The sequence below is a fragment of the Cataglyphis hispanica genome, chromosome 13 (genome assembly GCF_021464435.1).
Source record: "Cataglyphis hispanica isolate Lineage 1 chromosome 13, ULB_Chis1_1.0, whole genome shotgun sequence".
NCBI classification, from domain to species: Eukaryota; Metazoa; Arthropoda; class Insecta; order Hymenoptera; family Formicidae; genus Cataglyphis; species Cataglyphis hispanica.
The window spans coordinates 2,836,045-2,856,529 of record NC_065966.1 but is presented as its reverse complement, the minus strand read 5'-3'; the positions used below and the strand labels follow the sequence as shown (position 1 = coordinate 2,856,529).

The window sequence follows — 20,485 nt, the reverse complement described above, 5'->3', positions numbered from 1 at the left end:
ATTTTTTACGATATTTTCAAATTATTTTTCTCTATATATAAAATACAAATTAATAAATATTAAGAATGTTTCACTCTTTATCGTATTCTTCTTCCTGTTTCAAGAGCATTCCTCGCAGAAATGAAAAATAATTTGTAGAAATAGAATTGTCGCGAGCAGACATTTATTTCTGCAGTCGCGACAGTTCTGTTTGTACAAGAGATTCTAACTCCGTGCGCATAGCGGACGCGCGTAACTGACGCGAAAAACCGGAAATTCAATAGGAAAGATTCTCTCTTTCTCTTTCTCTCTCTTTGCCTCCTTGCGTATCGCTATGTTGCTTTTTAACCGGCTGTTGATTTAATTTGCAGGCACCTTGACGGAGAGGCAGTACAATCAATTCGTCGGTCCTGTGTACGTAATGAAAGCCGTTGCTTCGGACATGGTGTTGACTTTCTGCTCCCGTCATCCCCCTCAGCTTTACTCGCTGCTATTGTCGCGCGAGCACGACTTCCTACAGAAGAGCGACAAACGAGGCGTACACAATCTGTTGAGCCGTCGCGGCCTGAAAATCATCAACATCCGGGAGACCTGTGTAAACGGTAGCGCCGGATCTAGAAGGGGTGCGCTCGATTTCGTCACTTGGGCGACTCTCGTCGGCCTCCTCTCGTCGAGCTTCCTCTTTAGGTCCTGGCAGTAGTGAATTAGGTAGACGATCGATATCGAGAACCTTGGTACGCGATCGCCAGCCAAGCTCGAGTGTCTCTCTCTCTGTCTCGATTAATTAACACGATTATTAACACTTTGGATGCTGCGCGCGAATAATCTCAAACATCGCCGGAAATTCGCCGGAGATTCCGTTTGCTATATGCTTATATTAATTACAAAACGCTTGCGAGTTGAATTAAATATTTTTGCGTTATCATTTTTACGTTATAATACTTTGCATCACTGCAGTTCTTTTAAAATAACTTTTTATTATAACATCTTTTTTTCCCCCATCTCTTCTCTTGCATTTCTCTTTTAAAATTTTAACTTATAAAATTTATTATTTTACTAGATAAATTGTTTTAATCGCAATAATAACAATAATAACATGCTAATAATAGCAAGTATAAGCAAAACTCTTATATAATAATCTTTAAACGTATTAATATTAATAAAACGTATCAAATAATTTTTTAAGAAACTTTTTGAGCTAAGATATATTTTATTTATCTTTTTCTCTAACGCGCCTTCTCAGTAAATATTAACATACGAAGCTTAATGTAAAGTCTCGAAAACGAGAGAATCGCATCCAAAGGGTTAAAGTTTTATTATACCATGACAGACGCTCTGGACATCGAAGATCCTTTCTACAATTAGCTTAACCTCATCATGAATACTCGATCAACGTTACGAAAAGCGGAATGGCGATTTAGATCCGCAGCGTTCCCGGTCTCTGAAGCAATCACACAGAAAGAATGGACCTCGTCGACGGGATTTGTGATTCGACGAACCTTAAGAGGATCAGATTGCGCGAGGTGAACACGATCTAGTGAGGAAAAAACATCGATATCATTCGCTTCTCTCATGGAAGCTTCCATTTAGATCCCTAAGATCGATTGGCCACTCGAATATTTTTCAACGACATCCTCGTCGTTTGTTCCTTCTTTTCGAGAATAAATTACCCATTAGGCGATTTTTCCGCCATCCCGGGCTCTCGGCGAGGACATTGCTTCGCTCCTTGCCGTCAAGTTCTTAATCAAAAATGCTTCGTAGCAAGCGCATACAAAAAAAAAAATGCGAGTGCAAAAAAGATTCGCCGCGTAAATATATTTTTCCGCGCTACGTTCCGGAAAAAGCATGTGTATACATTGCGGAGTTAATCTTTTCTCCTAGTGTGTCACGTGTGACGTCTTGAGTTATAACGCTAATATTTTTTTCGTGATAAGATTCGCTAACCGGGAGGGGTTTTACATTTTTGTTGACCACTAAAATCTGTTACCTAATGTCTCGACTACGTGCGACTTAATATATTTATGTTGTAATAATTATTTTTTACTAATTTTACTTTCTGTAAAATGTGGAAGTACAGTCGCGGATATAATTTTGTATGAGCGGTTTTTGACGCAGGAGAGAAGAAAAGGTAATCGCAAAGTTTGAGCAAAGTCATTAAAATCCCTCTACCTACTTAGCTGCATGATGCGAAAACACTTGGTCCCCCATCCTGTTAGTGGCGCAAATCTCAGCGAAATCCGTAACAGAGGGGCACTAAGAATGACGGAATATCGGAATCTCGCCATGTGAGTAGCGCGTCGAGGATTTTCCGCAAATACTTTTCCGATATCCGAGAGAGATGCGCACCTCTTTGGTGTTCCTTGGCATCTCTTTGACCAAAGCTGAAGAATGTTCGAGCGGCGCTCTCGTATCCCTCTTATTCCCTCTTTCGATACTTGTCCGTCAGAAAAGTTCCCTCGAATTGCTTTATCGCGAAGAACATCTCGATGTTCATGCCCGACTCGTATCTGTCCCGATAAGAGGAGTGCGGATTACAGGGAAATAAATGGGGGCGCGGGATGCTTTTGCATCTTCGTATGTCTGCGTCGCATGTGAATGGAATGAGGTATGTTCTCGACGATTTCAAGTTCCACTGATGCAGCAACCTCATGCAGATTGCAGAACTGTCTAGTGATAATGTCGTTCCGCAAGAAAAAGTTTCCGCGAGATTCGCTCTCGCCTCTTCCGGAGCTTTTCGTATACGGGGTGTTTTGAAGAAAGGAATTAATCGAGCGTACACTCTGGTAACTCAGTTTTCACGAAGTAACAGTGAGATGTTACAATATAAGTGGAAGTTAATGTACCTACTTGAGTCAGACTTGAGTCAGACTTGAACTAGCATTTATTCTTTTAATGTCTTGTTTTACACGTAAGAATATTTTAATTACGTGCAAAAAGTGTTCAAGATGCAGGGAAGTTAGGAAATTCCTTATTCGTTCTTATTATTATACATGTTTTTAATATCTGAGGTAATAAATATTTTTTTAGTTAAATAAATAAAGAATGTAAGCTCTCTTTATCTCCTAAGACACCCTGTACTATTCTGCTCCAACTTGAGTCACGTAGAACTCGCGAATGTCGCGACGTCGTCGCGATGTCGTCTTTCTTTTCTGCCGCGTAACGAAATCACCGAAATCTCTATTCTCGTCTGGAATTTTCAAATCGCGCAAATAGATAATTCTTCTACATTTCTTAGGTGATCATCATTTTGCAATTATTATTGGATTTATTAGAAGAAACAAATTTGCATAAATCGATTTTTGTATAATTATTGATTAAATATTATTTAACATAAAAAATAAGAGCAACAGCTTCTCCAATTGTTAAATTTTTGTATATCTTTAAAGTTTTTAACATTTTAAGAGAAAAGGAAATGTGTGTTTATCACCTTGACATTTCTATGTATATATTTTGAAAATCAATTATACAAGTTACTTGAGATCGGTCCAACGTTGCGGATACACATTACGATAAATAATTGTAATTTTGGCTAAAGTTTTGAAAAAGTTTTCGTACTGATTATCCAGTTTAATAGGTATGTCTTTTTCTGAGAAATAGAAAACAGTATTGTATAAAGAAATTTTGGTCTCTGCGAGATGTTAATTTAATTAATAATTTGATTAAATAAAATCTCAATTAATAAATAAAAAAATAAATATTTTAATAAATATTTTTACTTGCGATATTAAATTAGGATAATTCAAAGTGAATACTTTTCGAAACTTTGCTTATAATTTTAGATAAAAGATCTAAGTGTTCAATTTGAATCAGTATAATCAGAAATCGCATGAGTATTTTTTTTTTTAAGAACTCAATGCAATTAGAACTTTATTTTCCGCGAAATATGAGATTATATTATTAACCTCATATTATTTCTCCCTGCATTTAATATAATTATTATATTATTTAATATAATTAAAGAATAAAATTTTGATAGTAGCTGACTTTTGAAAAAAAACTTGGCTTGCGCGGTTTCCGATTATATTGACGCAAATAATCATGCTCCATGATTTGTGTCTTCAAGAAGGAATCAGTCATTGTTCTTCCGTATGAACTTGAGATATGATAGATAGAAATGCATGTCGTACACGTCTCTCTTAGCATACATAAAATGACAATAGATGTCAGCCATCAAGATGATCTTCTGCGAAGATGAGTAAATAGCAAATCATCATGTTTATCTGCTAAAGTCTGAATTATCGAACCAAATATCGCGTGATATCGATGTATCGTGACAATTTCATATTTACGATCCTCGAAATGTTTTCTCTACAGTCGTTTAGAATTAAGTACGTCTGCTATCGGTAAGCTACGAACGCATAATTAAACGACATCATTCCTTAAACTTTTGTTAACATAAAAAAAATATTATTAATTTAGGTTTTCTTATTTTCTTAGTTTGATTTTAGATGGATGGATTGATTTGATGGATGGATTGATATTATACAATTATAGAGTTATATAAACTATAAAAGAAATAATAATTTAAACTATTTAAAAATATGAATAATAATTATTTTTGTTTTGAAATAAAGTAATATTCGAGAAATATACAATAATTATATTTATTATTTTGTTAATTGTTTTTATAAATAAATATATATATAAATATATGTATAACTCTATAGGATAAATTTATTGCTAATTATTGGGATGCCGTTATTACTAGAAAGTTTATTATAAAATAACATAGTTGTTAAAATAATCATAAATATATATAGCGAAGAGATAGAATGATTTTGTCGATTGATTCTATAAAAATGCGAAGTGAGATTGTGATTAACGACGTAATTAAATTAATATACATATTATTATATTAATGATCATGTACACAAACATACACAAATACATTCTTTAAAAAGTCTGATAAATCATTTGGATGTCCGCAAAACTACATCCAAAGAGAGGTAATATTTGATATAAATTATATAAATACAAATAAATTATTAAATATTAGAATAAAAATGGACAATTTTGACGATTTGTATTCTTATTTCAATGTTGGATTTTAATTCTGCACGTTAACGATGTTGTAATAAAGATATGAGAATGTAAAATAATTATGTGTATCAATATAGATAAATTTGATAGGAGCTTATGTCGCGAAAATGGAAATTGTTACAATTAATATTGAAGTCGCGCCAATTGTTATAATTGAATATCAATGTCGCACGATTGCGCAGCGACATAGTGGGAGGACGTGTAAACAATTAAAGCTTACGGTGGGACGTGATTAAGCCCAGGGCAGCTCGATAAACTCCGAAGAAGACCGGCTTATCGATCCTCGCTAGCTGCAGAGCACGTCTACCGAAGCTGTGCCGTTGTTTCCGTTAACGTCGTCCTGCCGTTATGCAGAATTTACGAGGCCACGGCGCTAACCACACACGAGATCCCCTGCCATCAATTTTTATCACACTCACTTCCGAATTAAGCTTAAACACGATATTTCTTTTTAAGCATACGTCGCGGATTTATCGGGACGATTACACGGAAATCCCATAACTTATGAAACGGCTGCGTATTTCTCATTCCTATCCGCGCATTCGGTCGAGATTGCTTTTTCCATGTCTCGTCATTTATCGAAGGATTATTATCGGTCCCATCTTCGGATTTGTCTCTCGATATGTATTGAATTTCGAGACGAGACGGCGATTCGATGCTTTCATCAAAATTTCCAACTTGTCCGAAATTTATTACTTAATTACGTTTGTTGGGCGAAATTAAATTTTAACATTTTAAAATTTAGTTTAAGCACATCGCTTATAAATGACTTTAATTGAAATTGTTAATTGATTTTCATTCTTTTAGCGTATTCGAGAGAGAAGAATTAATATATTATCCGTCTAGAGAGAGAGAGAGAGAGAGAGAGAGAGAGAGAGAGAGAGAGAGAGAGAGAGAGAGAAAGAGAGTGATGGGCACTCAATTTTCTCTTACAAGTATTTTTAAAATTTTTTAAAGTTTTGTAAATTATTAATCTTAAATAACATTGAAAAAAAGATACAAAATTTTTATTACATATCCGAAATAATCGATAGTGTTTCTTAGCTCATCACTAATTATTAATTAATTAATATGTTGGTACAAGCAAAAAGGTGATCAAATAAGAATATATAAAATCATGACATCTCTGTTGCAAAGATGTATTCTGTATATATCTTGACTTCGAACTAAAACAAGATATTCGTGATATCAATCATGAAAAACGTTCGCAATCGTCGCAAATTTCCACGATAATTTAAATGTAATAATGGATATTAGAGAGCTCGTTATTAAATTAAATTATTGTATACTCGATGCGCCAGTCGTGCGGAATCGCGCGATGTTATGTTTAAAATGCTCTATAGAGTCTTTATTTATTGTACAAAAAATGCTGGATATTATATATAAATATTATATACGTATAAATTATACACATATATGATTTAAATAGTACCTAATACGATGAATAGTCGTATATGCTTATTATGTGTATAAATATATGAAACAATAAAAAATTACTTCGATGTTTCACGCAGCTCTCAGCTGTAATACTTCCTATATCCTCTTCTTTTTTATTTCTATCTTCTCTCTGTAATAATAATAATATACCGGTATATTCGGTGACAAAGAGCGAGTCTTTTTTCTTCCTTACGATATTAATTTACGGAAGTCTTGCCGACAACATAAAGTTACGATGCCGCACGCAAAAGCAACTTTAACACTACAGCGGGCAATATAATGCGCTCTGTAACATGTTACGTCACGTAACTTGTTTTACAAAATGCAAGAAGAAGTTTCGAAACTTACTCTGTACCGAATAGGAAGGAACTCTTCGAACAAGAAAGGCGAGATGAAAGGGAGAGAAAGGGAAAGAAGAGGAAAGAAAGAAAAAGCTTTCACAGATTCGCGAATATATTTACATCGACGTAAAGTAGAAGTTCGATATCAATAGTATAAAAGTCAGACGATCACATACTATATTATAGGTATATTAGAAAAGTGTCGCGCTTTCAATAGAATATATAAAATATATTTTTAATATCATATATTTTTCTTTACTTTTAATAATCGTCTATATGCTACGCAATAAAAATATCAAATGTACTTATATATCTCGTATTTTGCAGAACAGATTTGTAATATCTACCTTGTAAAACTGTCATCTTAAGCTATCATCTTAATGCGACTATAAAGTAGCGCGATATATACAGAGTAAGGTATCTAAAACAGGCCAGCTGAATAACTTGACTGCTTTTGGCGATAGAAGAATATTTATCAAATTTATCTTTAAAGGAGACATAATTTGATATTAACAGTGTTTTTGTAGGTGCAAAATTGATTCGATGCATTTTTTTCTATCGCCAAAAGCAGCCGAGTTATTCGGTATCTTATTTTAGATGTCTCACCCTGTATATAATTCAATAATCGAAATCATATTTTAAAATGTATAAGAAGAAGAGAAAGAATTTTATTTTAGTTATAGTAGAATTTTATTTTATTATAATATGGTTATTGTTTGACGTCAAAAGAACGTCGGCGTACGTACGTATGTTTACACATCGCTCGCATTCTTTTCTCCCACCATACTGCCTAGGCGCGCTCACCTTTGACGCTTGACGCCTTGAGGTCATTCGCATCCGAGATTCGGTCGGGTAGAGTAGATAGCGGCGTCGCTCCGTTTTTCGTGGCGTTATTTCGTACAAGGTGATCGTATATAATCAAGTAACAGGAGAACACAATAAACGCAATCATATCTTGTTGATTATCAGTCCGCATGATTAATTATCTCTTGCAATTAATGAACGAGCAATGTGCTATTTATCAAAGTAGATATTGCGCGTGATTTATGCATATGAAGCAGGATTCGCGCGGAAGAAATAATAATAAATTACTATTAGCGTCTTTGCGATAATTACGAAAAATATTTCTTTAATTACGCTTGAGTTCTCTCTCTCTCTCTCTCTCTTTCTCTCTCTTCCTCCCTCCCTCCCTCTCTCTCTGTCCAATATAATTTTTATATCGCGTCTTGTCGATTCAAATGTAATTTGCCGATTATTATTGAGTATAAAGAATCGTCAGATTTTCTATAAGCGCGATATATTGATTAGAGTAATACTTAAATTTTAATAATATATCTTTTGTAATTAGTTCATATATATATTATACATTGGGTTTTTATTTGACTCGCGTAGTATCCGCGCTATATGAAAATGAAGTTGGCAATATTGACTTTAAAGTTCTCACTTCACCGGTCAACGACGGTACAACACGAATGTGAAGTAAGATCGAATCGGCGGCATCGCATTTAATAAATAAATACGTACGTAATTATATACAACTAAATATACTAATATTTACAAACCGCAGAATATATTTACGCAATTCTACGTACATTTGTATATTCGTATATTTGTTGAAACGCGTACCTCGCGAGATTTATTTCGATCGTAACCTCGCAACGTCGATAATATATTCGACGTATTTCTAGATATTGAATTCCGCGGCTATTTATTTATAATATTTACTCCGCGGATAATGTTTACTTTTCATTTTAATCCGCATATTTATATTTACACTTATACGAGATAGTGATTGCGTTTGAAAATGCGAGTTTTCTGATAGCAACAAGTGCAATATCGTTGAAACGCGCGAATTTAGCTGAGCAATTTTCGAAATCGTAGCTTCGCGCAGTAATATTTTCTTCTTATCGAAACGTAATAAAGTATGCGCCGCGTGTGATTAATATCGGGAGTGCCGTATAAAGTGCTGCGCTTTCGATAAATACTGTGTTTCTGCGAGTGCCAGCAAAAGACGAGGAACGGAAGAAGAGGAGGCCCGGGGAGGCATCACGTAACGGCGGAGCAAACCAGTCAGGTAATAATTCACAACTTATTAAAAGACGCGGAATATCAGAGAAAAAGTGAAGAATTAAAATTCTTTTCTATTGCAAAATGTATAAAAATTTAAATTTGACAACAATACTGATTGTGGGAAGTCCATCATTACTTTCGGATTTCATGTCATCTCTCTCGATCAGCATCATTTATTTAAAAATATTAAGAAATGATTAGAGGTGAACAATTGTTTCCAATTACTGTCCAAAATGCCAAGGTTTACTATTAAGATTTAATAATTGAAAAAATTATTAAAAATATTAAAAATAAATTATTAAAAATATTTATTAGCTATTAGAATATAATTATTATATAACCACATGTTTATATTACAATCTACATATTTTTAAAAAATATAAACATGAAGAGAGTAGAGAAAAAAAAGGAGTTTCTACTTGTGATATATACGTATGTATGTTTAATAATATATATATACATTATTAAATTACATTATATACATATATGTATTCCAACATATTTTTAAAATTATTTTATAATACATAAAAATAGAATTCCAAATAAAATTCTGCTCTGAATTCCATTGCAAATAATAGATTGCCTGTAGGTTTTATAAATTCACTCGGGTTTGAATTGTTTCAATTTCTATCTATGATAGTACTTTTACACAATCGGTCTTCTACCTGTTAGCCTATCAATTATTCACTCATATCCATTATATTTGTTTCCTTTCTCATCTATCCAAGTAATCCTCCGTCATATTTTTCGCAATATATCGTTCTTTTTTTTTTTTGCACTTTTCACCGTTTCGCATCGTATATACATATATGAATTCTTTATCTATTTTATCTATTTTTCCGACAAAGCACTTTTCTCTTTCTCTTCCTCTCAGTTTCCTTTTTCCCTTGTTGATTCTCTTTCTTTCATTGTCAGCAATTCTTCCCCCGGTCGCTTTTGTGATCTAGATAGGGTCGCAAACGCTCAAAAGAATCGAGTACACAAAGAACCAACAGTATTCTCTTGAAAAGTTTGAGTCGCATTTTAACAGGTGACTACCGAAAGTGGACGTACCGACAAATTTCAAGCATATTTTTCAATTTAAAAACGAATTGCGCAAATTGCTGCTAATTTAAACTTGTGTTACAAATAAAAAAGAAAAATAGAGTCATTAAAATCTGTAAAGATAAATTCATTGTTCGCAAATTTTGGAAGAAATTTGGGATATTATATTTTTTACATTATTAAGCTATATTTTAATATAAAGCTTTTATTTGAAAGAGCCTATTTTTATTTGCCTATTAATCGATTATCGGTATAATTAGTTGAGGAAACATGTGTAGAATATTTCTAAATGCATTCTTTTAAGTACACACAGAGACACATTCATATACTTATATTTTTCTATCTTTTTTTTTTACAACATAAACATTATAGATTTATTTTAAAGAAAAAGCCATGCGTGGAATCAAATAAATTAACAAATAATATATAATTTATAATATATAATTTAATAATATATAATTTTATTTATTATATATATATATATATATATATATATATATATATAATTTTATATATATAATTTAATAATATATAATTTTAATTTATAATTAATAATATATAATTTAATATATAATTTTAAATAATAGTTTAAATTTTTATAATAATTTAATAAAAAAATGATTTTTTAAATTTCTAATATTAATCTATCGTTAAACGTGTAATTATTAATCACTAAATAATTATAATCATTAATCAGTAATTTTGTTTAATAATCATTAACTCGATTTCGTGCAATTTTGATAAGAAATAACATTTCTTCCTCCAAGTTAAGCACGCCCACGGTGATAGGAATTAGAAAAGGTTGCGCCGACAAAGCGTATACTGCGTAAGTCGCCCGTCTAACAATCGACTTCCACGAATGACACGCCGATTACCTCATCGAGGAAATTAGCATATTAATTATCGCGTAGGCGTGACGGCACGCGGCTTTCCGTCGCAAGTACGACCTTTTGCCCTGCGTCCTTCCCCTTCCTCTCTCACAGATGGAAACAAACAAGCGCTTTAATAAATTAGCTAATGGACGCACCGGCGGAATTGCCGGACTAATTCCGGGTGCAGGAAGTAGGACGAGTGACAACGAATAACTGGACGGGGTAACAGGCCAAATTCCCAAGTGTAGGAGTTACTGGGACGATATCACGACCGGGGCACCGTGTGTTTGCAGCGACCGTGTATTCACGAGTTTACTCGTTTTACGACGCACGTGCGCGGAATAAGAATTACGTTCAATTAGTCGCGACCTCTAATGCGCATAATTTCCGGTATAAAGTTCACGCGTTCCCAGCTCTGAATTTCGGCGTCAACTCGAGATATCATTGAGAATTTGATAATGAGACGATCAAAGGAGCTTTAATTCTCAAAGTGATTGCACATGCTTCAAAGATACATCACTTTCTCATGGTCGAGTATTTTTTTAAACGTTCTAGTATCTAACACGCGTGATTAAAGATCCAGATGTATTTTATTCTATCACTGTTTTTTGCGTAAAATATTTATAAATCATAATTTAAATTATACGCAAGCAGTGCATGTGAGAGATAATTTACGACCACATACGTAAATAAGCAAGTAGCTTCAGCTTTAATGTCTGTGGAATCTCTTCCCCATGTCTGTTGATTACCTAGTTTCTCAGACACGCTAGATGATCTCAATAAGCCGTACCTTACTGCAATATAAAATTAATCCTGCGGAAGCAATCTCATCCTAACACTTAACGTATATACTCTACGTATATACTCTTTTAGCTTCGGAAATGTTTCTAAACTTTAACAGTTTCAACCGCTACTCACGCGAGGATACGGAAAGAAGTACGTTAGCAAAATTTATTATTCCGGAATAATATATATACCTCTTTGTAATGATATAGAGATGGTAACTTTCCTAAATTTTTACGCAAACTTTAAAAAACGGATTTATGTTTTTAATATATTTTTATATTTTTAATATACTTTAAAAATGTCTAATTAAAAGTTACACTATTCTTACTTCGAATTTTTAATAAAGATTTGTGTGCGTCATACCGTCGAGTGGTGGCTAAATGTAAATAAAACGCGAACGCTAATTAATACGAATCTTGCGTTATATATTTCTCTTATCCTATAATTATAATATGTATATCCGCGTCGTAGATATTTCCCTCGCATATAAATTCGCTCTTCAACGCTCGAGTTGCGTAAGTAATGTTTCAAATTCATATGTGCCAGTGCGATCGTATTTTTCTGTATTTGTCATAAAATTCTATGGACATTTTACTTCAAATTTTACAGCGCGAACCACGCATACGGCTCTGTCATATTTTTTTTCTAATGCAATATCTGAATTTTCTTTGCCGCCGGGCTCAAAATTCTAAAGAATCGGATAGAATTCGTTTTAGCAAACTTTAAATGCTCCGAGTGCATATATCAAGTATTTTAGAAACATATTTATTAATTCTTTTACTTTTGTATAAAGTCTAATAATATAGTAAAATATCTAATGATTTATGAAATGATAACGCCAACATATTCTCCGCGATCAATTTGTTATTTTCGATTGTAAATACGTCCAAACAAAAAAAGTCTGTTTAAAATTAATAAGATTTTATTATCCATTCGTATCTGTAAACAGAAATGTTGTTTACAGAACAATATTTGCAAGCATTTTTATTTATTTTTAAGTAATAATGTACACTGAAAAATAAGAGAGATTCATAATTATAAATAACTTGTTCACGAAAATTTAAAGGCATTATTATATAAATAAGAGGTGCCGAAGTATGAAGAAGCTTTCTCTCTATAGAGTGATGAAAATAAATGTGCTTAAATTATATAAACCTATAATATTCGGGTTTCACATGCAGCGTCATCCACGTGGAACGAGATTTCAATATTTCAAGTATTATGGTTAAGTCGCGCCAAAATGTTACTGTATGTGTTATAGAAGTTGAAAGGACGGATATATATACGGAGACATATTTACATATTTACATTATCGTGCACAGTTAATGTCATATAGAGGAGCGACTGAAATCCTATGAGCATTGAATCTGCTTCCCGCAGGATCTAGTGTTTAACGTCTAGTAAAGTTGATTTATTCTCTCTATTATGTTTCTCCGCACATACGTCTATTATGTGAACAGATTTATGAAATACATTCCGACGAGGTGTTCATGCTTTGTATGTTTATTAATTATGTATCTCCGACGTAACAGGACATTACGGAAATAATTTTGCATCTATTAATATTTCTATTTTCCGAGCTTTTTTATAATTTTTTCTCGCGCATAAAAAGAATATGAGTTGTCCGTAAAGATTGAGATTATTATTATTATTCGTAATTCTTTTTTTCAGAATATTAATAAATATTAATGAATTTTTTTTTATAACATGTTCTAGTAGGTTAAAGATTTTAAATATAGAATTAAATTACCTTATAAGATGTTTTAAAACTTGTAATAGCTTGAGAGAGATAGTTTAATTCTTTTATTCTCTTTTTTATTCTGTAGCATTCACCGCATTTCTTTGCATTTATTATCTCCGGACTACTTTCCGGTTTCTTTCCTCGCATTTTCTCCGAAACTTTTTTTTCATTTCTCTGTTGAGCTTGTTTGTGAACTTAACACGTGTAATTCTTTAGAGTGGACGTACATCTAACGTTTTCGCGACTGATAAAAATAGTCAGCGACTTCGCGATAAAATGTCCTGACAATGAGAATTTTGAGATGGTTGAAATTACATGAACACAGACACGCGCATAATATTGATATAACATTCTGTGCAACAAATAATATTTATATTAATAATTCAGTAATTAATATTGAACACATTATTCACACATGTAGCACGAAATTTAAATATTTTAGAGATTAAACTTCTCGATAAAATAATGTTGCAATATTTTATGTCACTAATATATTATAACATAATTCATAAAATAATGTTTTAAAATATACTAGTATTTTATTTTTCAAAATATTTTTTACTACGTTTTTATAATAAAAAAAAATAGGAATGTTAATATTTCACTTATCAATAGACAAGTTGACTCGTTTATGCTAAAAACGTTTCTTTAAGAGAGCACAAGTTTATATTCGTGATTCAAGATAGAAAAGGTTTTGTGCATTAAAAGATTTTTTTTACGGTCAATGCATAGTGTGATATCACGCAGAAGAAAAATGCGACAATATCATGTGCATACACGTCATATCTGTCATAGGTAATAGACATACATCTCGATAACGTTAAAGCTCGACGACGCGTTCATTGTCATCCTCGTCGCCGCAGAAACGCGATGCGTCACGCTGCGAAACATTTACATATTCCCTAGAATAATATCGATCACGCGAAGAGAGAATGAGAGATAGAGAGAGAAAAGAGAAGAGAAAGGGTTCTCTGAATCATTGATCAGGGAGAGTACAGTCGCCTGTAACGGGCACACAATAAATTATTAATATGTATCATCTCGATAATGTGTGCACATTTGTTTGTGCGCCTCGTAGTTTACGATTGTCGATTAAATCGGCGGTGACGAAAAATATCATGAATAATGTAAAAAAAAAAAAAACTGAAAAATACACTGAAACATTTCGTGGACCAGGTCATTGGTTGGGAAATCCCTGTTGCACATCGACCACACACTTTCCACATTCCGCGCGAGAACGCGTCGCTGTTCCCACAGGCGGTCGCGTACGGGCACGTGTGTATGTGTGTGTATTCGTGTATGTCTGTGCCTGCGGCATTATCCGGCGGTTCGTGCAAAATTCGTGGAGGCGTGATCGTGAGCAATTCTCTCACGCGCCGATGAAGCGATCCTTTCAGCGGGGGATCGCCGATAGCAGCAGGTGAATAAACAGGCACGTATGCTTGTGTGCGATCCGGAGGGTTGTGGGATGGCACTTCGTGCCGGCTGCTAATGACATTGTGCGACTGTAGAAGCACAGCTCCATAACTGCACTAAAGTTGTGCTAAAGCGAATGGTTAAAAAAAAACATTGTCACACATTATTATTGTTGTCGTATCTTTAACGTAAAAACTTTAATTTTCTTTTTACATGTTGTTCTCGTGACTTTAAAGAAACGTATCATGTAAATTTGACATTCATAGCAAGCGTTAATAATTTTTTTCAAATTTTGGATCGATATATATGAGTCTGCTCATTATATGTAAAGAAACATATTGATATTAGAAGATAAAAAAAAGTATTATCTTTATATTTTATATTAATTACAAATTAACTATATGTGAATATCTTCGTACATCTTTGTGTAGAAGCGTAGAATAGCGCGTGTATTGGACCCGTATATTGATGTGTGAATGACCTCGGTGTACAAAGTGTATATAAGCTTCCGTGTGCTCTCACCATTTTAATCTGCTCCGCTCGATTTGACTCTCGAATAAACGAAGATTGTAAGAGAAAAAGCCGCTGCAGGAAGCCGTCTATTATAAAGGGACTGCCTCAAGTGAAGTCGATCTCTCTCTCTCTCTCTCTCTCTCTCTCTCTCTCTCTCTCTCTCTCTCTCTCTCTCTCTCACTCTCTATCTCTCTCTCTCTCTCTTTCTTAAATAACTCATCTTAACTTATAATAAAAACATTTTGTATAAATAAATAATATGATTTAAAAATTTGTAAGTAAATTTTGAGAAATTATATAATATTTTCTCATAATTATATTTTGTCAATTAAGGTGTTAAAATTTAAAATATCTTACCGCGTTATTTCACATTTTATTTTAATTTATCATTATGTAATATTTAAAAAATAATCGGAATAACAGTTTTGTTAAGAGGATTAAATAAATGAATGAAGACGTTATTGAAGCTTTTCTCTCTCTCTCTCTCTGTGTCGAGTGGAATATGACTGCTAATTTCAATTTGTAACACAATACAATCCTATTAACGATATGATATAACAAGGAGCTCTAAAATTGCGGTCAAACTAATGAAGAAGATTTTCTTGCTATTGCGTCGCTCGGCTGCCCAAGAAGACTGCACAGGAAACGGGGAAAGTGGACACGTCTCCATTCCGTTTTTGCAAAACACAGTTTTCCCGCATCCTTAGAAATCTTTTTATCTCTTGTTTCCATTTCCCTTGCGGATACGAAACTTAGAAAGCCCATTGTGCACTGTGGAAATAAAAACGCTAACCGGAACCAGCAGTTAATCGTAAGAAGAGCGTAATAAGTCGCGTTTTGTTTAAGGAAAATCAATGTCGAAGCCGATTAGCTAATTGCGCGTGTTCGATAATTTGAATCGAGAAAGTCTCGCTTATAATGAATTTTAATCTTGTAGCTAGCTATTAGGTGGCGGCTTGTTAAGCTCTCATTGTGAAAACCAGTAGTTTGCAGAGGCAAGTATTGGAAGCTAGTTGTTACTCTTAAAGTTAAAGATAAAAATAGAGGAGAGAATTTGTAGAAGCAACAATCTGCGGTTAAATTTGTTGCGGTTATATTACGTTCTTTAATAAAAATTCTTCATAAATTAATATTATTAGATGCATAAATTTTTATTCAAAGTTATATTTAAAAAATAACGAGAGAGAGAGAGAGATTCATAAAAAATTACAAAATTAAGAATTGTATTATTTTGTAAGATCATTTCTCTCTCTCTCTCTCTCTCTCTCTCTCTCTCTCTCTCTCTTCAGAGTTTCGCTTTTTCTGAGAGTGATTCATCGTAGTTTCGCTTTTTAGATGTGACCCTCGAGTTCTCGATGGCGCCAAGATATATCATGTAATTGTTATGACAAATATTGATAATTTAGTCATACAAGTGTACATGTAATTATGTCTAATCGCTTTTTGTTATTTATCTCTCTCTATAATATTTCTTGTAATTCATTACATGCAAAAGAGAACGTTTTAATTGGAAGCACAAACATTATGATAACTTTAATCTATTTTTTACCCATATTTGTTGCGATAAAACAAAAGCGAAAGCATATTGCTCCACTTTTATGCGACCTGTTTTTATTTGACAACTTATTATAATGACAAAATATGAGTTTAGTACCTTCTTGAGAATTTACAGCGACCTTGGCGCAAAGAGAAGAACTTTTACTGTCACGAATTAAACGAGAATGATATAATAGGTTGACTCATCAATTAAGATCAATTACAATTCTTGCCGTACAGCGTTTCATTTTACGATGTTTCTCTGCGGAACTAGCTCGAGTATTTGTTTCGAAATCTGAATGAATTTGTTTGAGATAGGTGTAGTATTAAAAAATATTATTTCCAAAAAAACCTGTAAAGAATAAAAAACTTTCTTGTTTAAAAATCAACTTAAACAATTTTATTTGAAAAGTATATTTTTATCGACGATCAGCTGCTTTATTTCGAAAAGAGAAATGACTAACAATAAGTAGCTTTAAATCAAGACAATTTAAAAAATTTTCTTTAATAAAGCACAGAAAAACGAATCTTGCTATAAAAAATTTTCAGATTGAAACAAATTATAAATGAAGAGAACACTCCGTAGACATTTCCTCAGAGAGAAGTATCCATTACAAACCGTGATTCTCAACAGCAGACGACGTCACTCTCAACATGCGGACGTCCCGCTCCTCTCGAAAACGTGTTCATTAGCATACTTCGATTAAACAATGTCCTTAGCAAGCGCGCCACCCCCCCCCGTGCCTTCCCTCCCCCGCGGGACGGAAGAAAATAAGTGCAGAGGGAAAGTTGCGGAAATGGTCCGCGCGCGGTCCGATACCACCGGGCGGAGAGAGCGGAATTATTTATCTCACACTGGCCGCATGCAGCAGCACGGTGTCCAGGGCCTTGATAAATAGATCCTCGCGCGAAACGTTGCAGCAGGTTCCCGCAGTTGGGCTCGAGAAGGGACCATTAGGTAGGATCTACCGCGTGGTAGTGGAAAAATGAAAAGCGAGAGGAAAAAAAAAAGAAGAGAGAAGCAGATCGGCGTGGGGTCGCGAAATAAAGCAGCCGTTTATAGTCGCCGTTGGATGTTGCCATCCTTTTTCATCGGATGCGCTATGGAAAATTGAAATAATTAATTCAGACTCCAGACTCTCTTTCTCTCTTCCCATTTCGTCTCGTTTTGAGGACGCGACTTGTCATAATCATCGCGAGAGCGTGATACGAAACGCATTAATCGACAGAGAACTCGGCTTTCTTCTGCCTTTAAATGTACATAAAAGAGATGCATGTTTCTGTATATTAACTTATTCAACGTGAAATCGCTTCGCGATCGGTATTTTGATTATTTGCCCTAGAGGTAAAAAAGCAAGACGTAAGAATACCCGATAGCATCATAATAATGTTCCAACAGCCATTTCTTTTGCAATAACGAAGTAGTAATGACGAATTGTAACATTAATAGTCAGAAACATTTAATATAACATTTTGTATTCTGTATTTTAAATATCAATATCAGATGCATACATGATTGAGTCCTTTGGATAATTAAAGATTAATAATAAAACGATGATTTTAAATATTCTGAGATAGCAATAAAGAACGTAATAAAATGTTTTATATTATCGTTGAAATTCTTCTATTTTTTTTTTTTCGTTTATAAAATATTTTATATTAAAAATAAGAGTAAAATATGATTCTCTCATTCGTATGTTAGTATAATTTGCAAAATGTTTTGATATCTTTTAATATGTTTTGATATGTTTTTAATAGTAAAATGCATAAAAGCTGTATTCAAAACTTACAATGTTTGATATTTATACAAAATCAGATTATTTATAATTCTGTTAATTAAAATATTATTTAATACTTTTTGTTTTAAAACTATGGATTTACTCATATTTCATTTATTGTGTAAATTCATGATTGTTTATAATATCCTCCATTGTTATTTTATCTAGCTTATAGCTTTGAAATTTGTATACAGATGTATCTGTACATTCCGCACGTGATATATCTATACACGGATATTGATTTAATCAAATAAGTGTAATACACGTAATTGTACAGAAATTGATATTTGCAACTGTTTCCCGAGGATTATACAATGATAGACAAATATATATGTTTGTGTGTGTGTGCATGTGTATCATTTGCTCCCAAAAGGCCGAAAAGTATCAAATGAAAAATATGCTTTTTGTAAAATGCACTTTGATACGAAATGAATACACGCATACACTTTCATATATAGCTTTTTCGCAGCCGCATAGTATACATAAATGAATAAAATTCTTTCCCCCACGTAATCCGTATCAGATTGTATATTGTAACATAGGAGAGAGCACAGGTTTGAAATATTGATTTGACCGAATTGCGGTGTGTGTTCTCTCTATCGCAGATACATATACATTAAAAGAACACAGGTAGATGACTATTTTTCTGAAATATTGAAAGTAATATCATATGCGCGTATACTTTTCAACTTGCTGTTCTCTCGCTCTCGTGATTTAAAATATCCAATGACAAAAGTAAAATAATTCAATCGAAATGGATGACGCATGTCGGGATGTGTAAAGTTTTCTCCGCTAAATGTACGAATATTTCATCATTAAATTAAACTATTTCTATTATAATCAAAATTGAAAAATGTTATTTTATTATTTTTATTTTTTTTCTGCTTGCTGTGATACGTTATATAGTAATATATAGTAAGCAAAAATTATTTTATTGTTCACAATGACGTTCTAATTGTACGTGCTTTCATATTCCATGTAAATTATATATGAATATATGGAAAGACACATACGAAAAAGTGAAATATTTTTATGCAAAATAGTGACAGATTTTTTCATATATCATTCAAAGGCAAAGCAAGAGAGATTTCTTCATATATAGAGATTTCTATATATTTATATATATATAATTTTGCAACACTAATAATTTTTAAATATCCTGATTTTTTGTAATTATATATCAATTGTAAACGTTGTGTGTTCATTAATTTTAATTTTTTGAAATTTAAATAAAAATTTTACGAAAATCAGGATATCTAACAATTCTGCGTCAAACATTTTAATTAAACTTTTCGCGATTCTTTGAAAATTACACGCACATTCAAAAGATTTACAATATTCAATTAGAAAAGCTAAAAATTTTTTTTAACCGATGGTACATGCAATCCGTTAGCGAAATCATTCCTTTCACAAAAATTTATTGGAAAGCTCTGTTCTCAATGAAAGCTACCAGCTTTACATCCAGCTATAATTGGCAATTTTTTCGATTTTTGTGAAATTTTTCTAATCTTGTAAAATTTTCTAAATTCCTATACATTTAAATTAAACAATTTACTTTACAACATATAGGCCTAATATATTCCCTAAACATTGTCGACCAATATTATTCAATAATAATTAATATATTTTATGATTGAATTTTATATACAGGATGAATTATAAGTATAGTTTTCAATTACTACATTTCTCGACCAAAATATTTTGTTCGAAAAATATTTATTCCATATTTGTTATTTACTTTTAATCTTGTATACCTTAATAATATATCTTAATGTTATTTTATCTGCTCCTAGTTCTTTCGGGATGTATCCATCCAATATGGTTAAAATTATATTTTTGTTACGTAAAAGAATAGCGGGATTTTTTTTTCGTCTCGATATATAAATCAATAAATATAATTCCGTTTATGCGCTCGTTTTACCACTATGTGTT

General features: G+C 32.8%; 2 protein-coding genes across 3 annotated transcripts in view; both read left to right on the top strand.

The window, feature by feature from the left end:
- LOC126853978 (uncharacterized) overlaps positions 1-20,485 on the top strand; it is a 120,294-nt gene that overhangs the window by 49,905 nt on the left and 49,904 nt on the right. The window contains exon 3 of one of the 2 annotated variants that reach the window (XR_007688050.1): positions 351-4,033. Coding sequence is in view for 1 of the 2 variants with exons in the window: in XM_050600283.1 (XP_050456240.1) it covers positions 351-679 (329 nt within the window). In the remaining variant the exon portion in view is untranslated. Of the gene's footprint in view, positions 1-350; positions 6,533-20,485 lie in introns of those variants that run through there. The other variant, XM_050600283.1, reaches the window with a different exon arrangement.
- Positions 8,845-20,485, top strand: part of LOC126853924 (2-oxoglutarate dehydrogenase complex component E1-like) — a 50,022-nt gene continuing 38,381 nt past the window's right edge. Inside the window, exon 1 of the mRNA XM_050600114.1 lies at positions 8,845-8,871. The gene's annotated coding sequence lies outside the window, so the exon portion shown is untranslated. The remainder of the gene's footprint in view (positions 8,872-20,485) is intronic.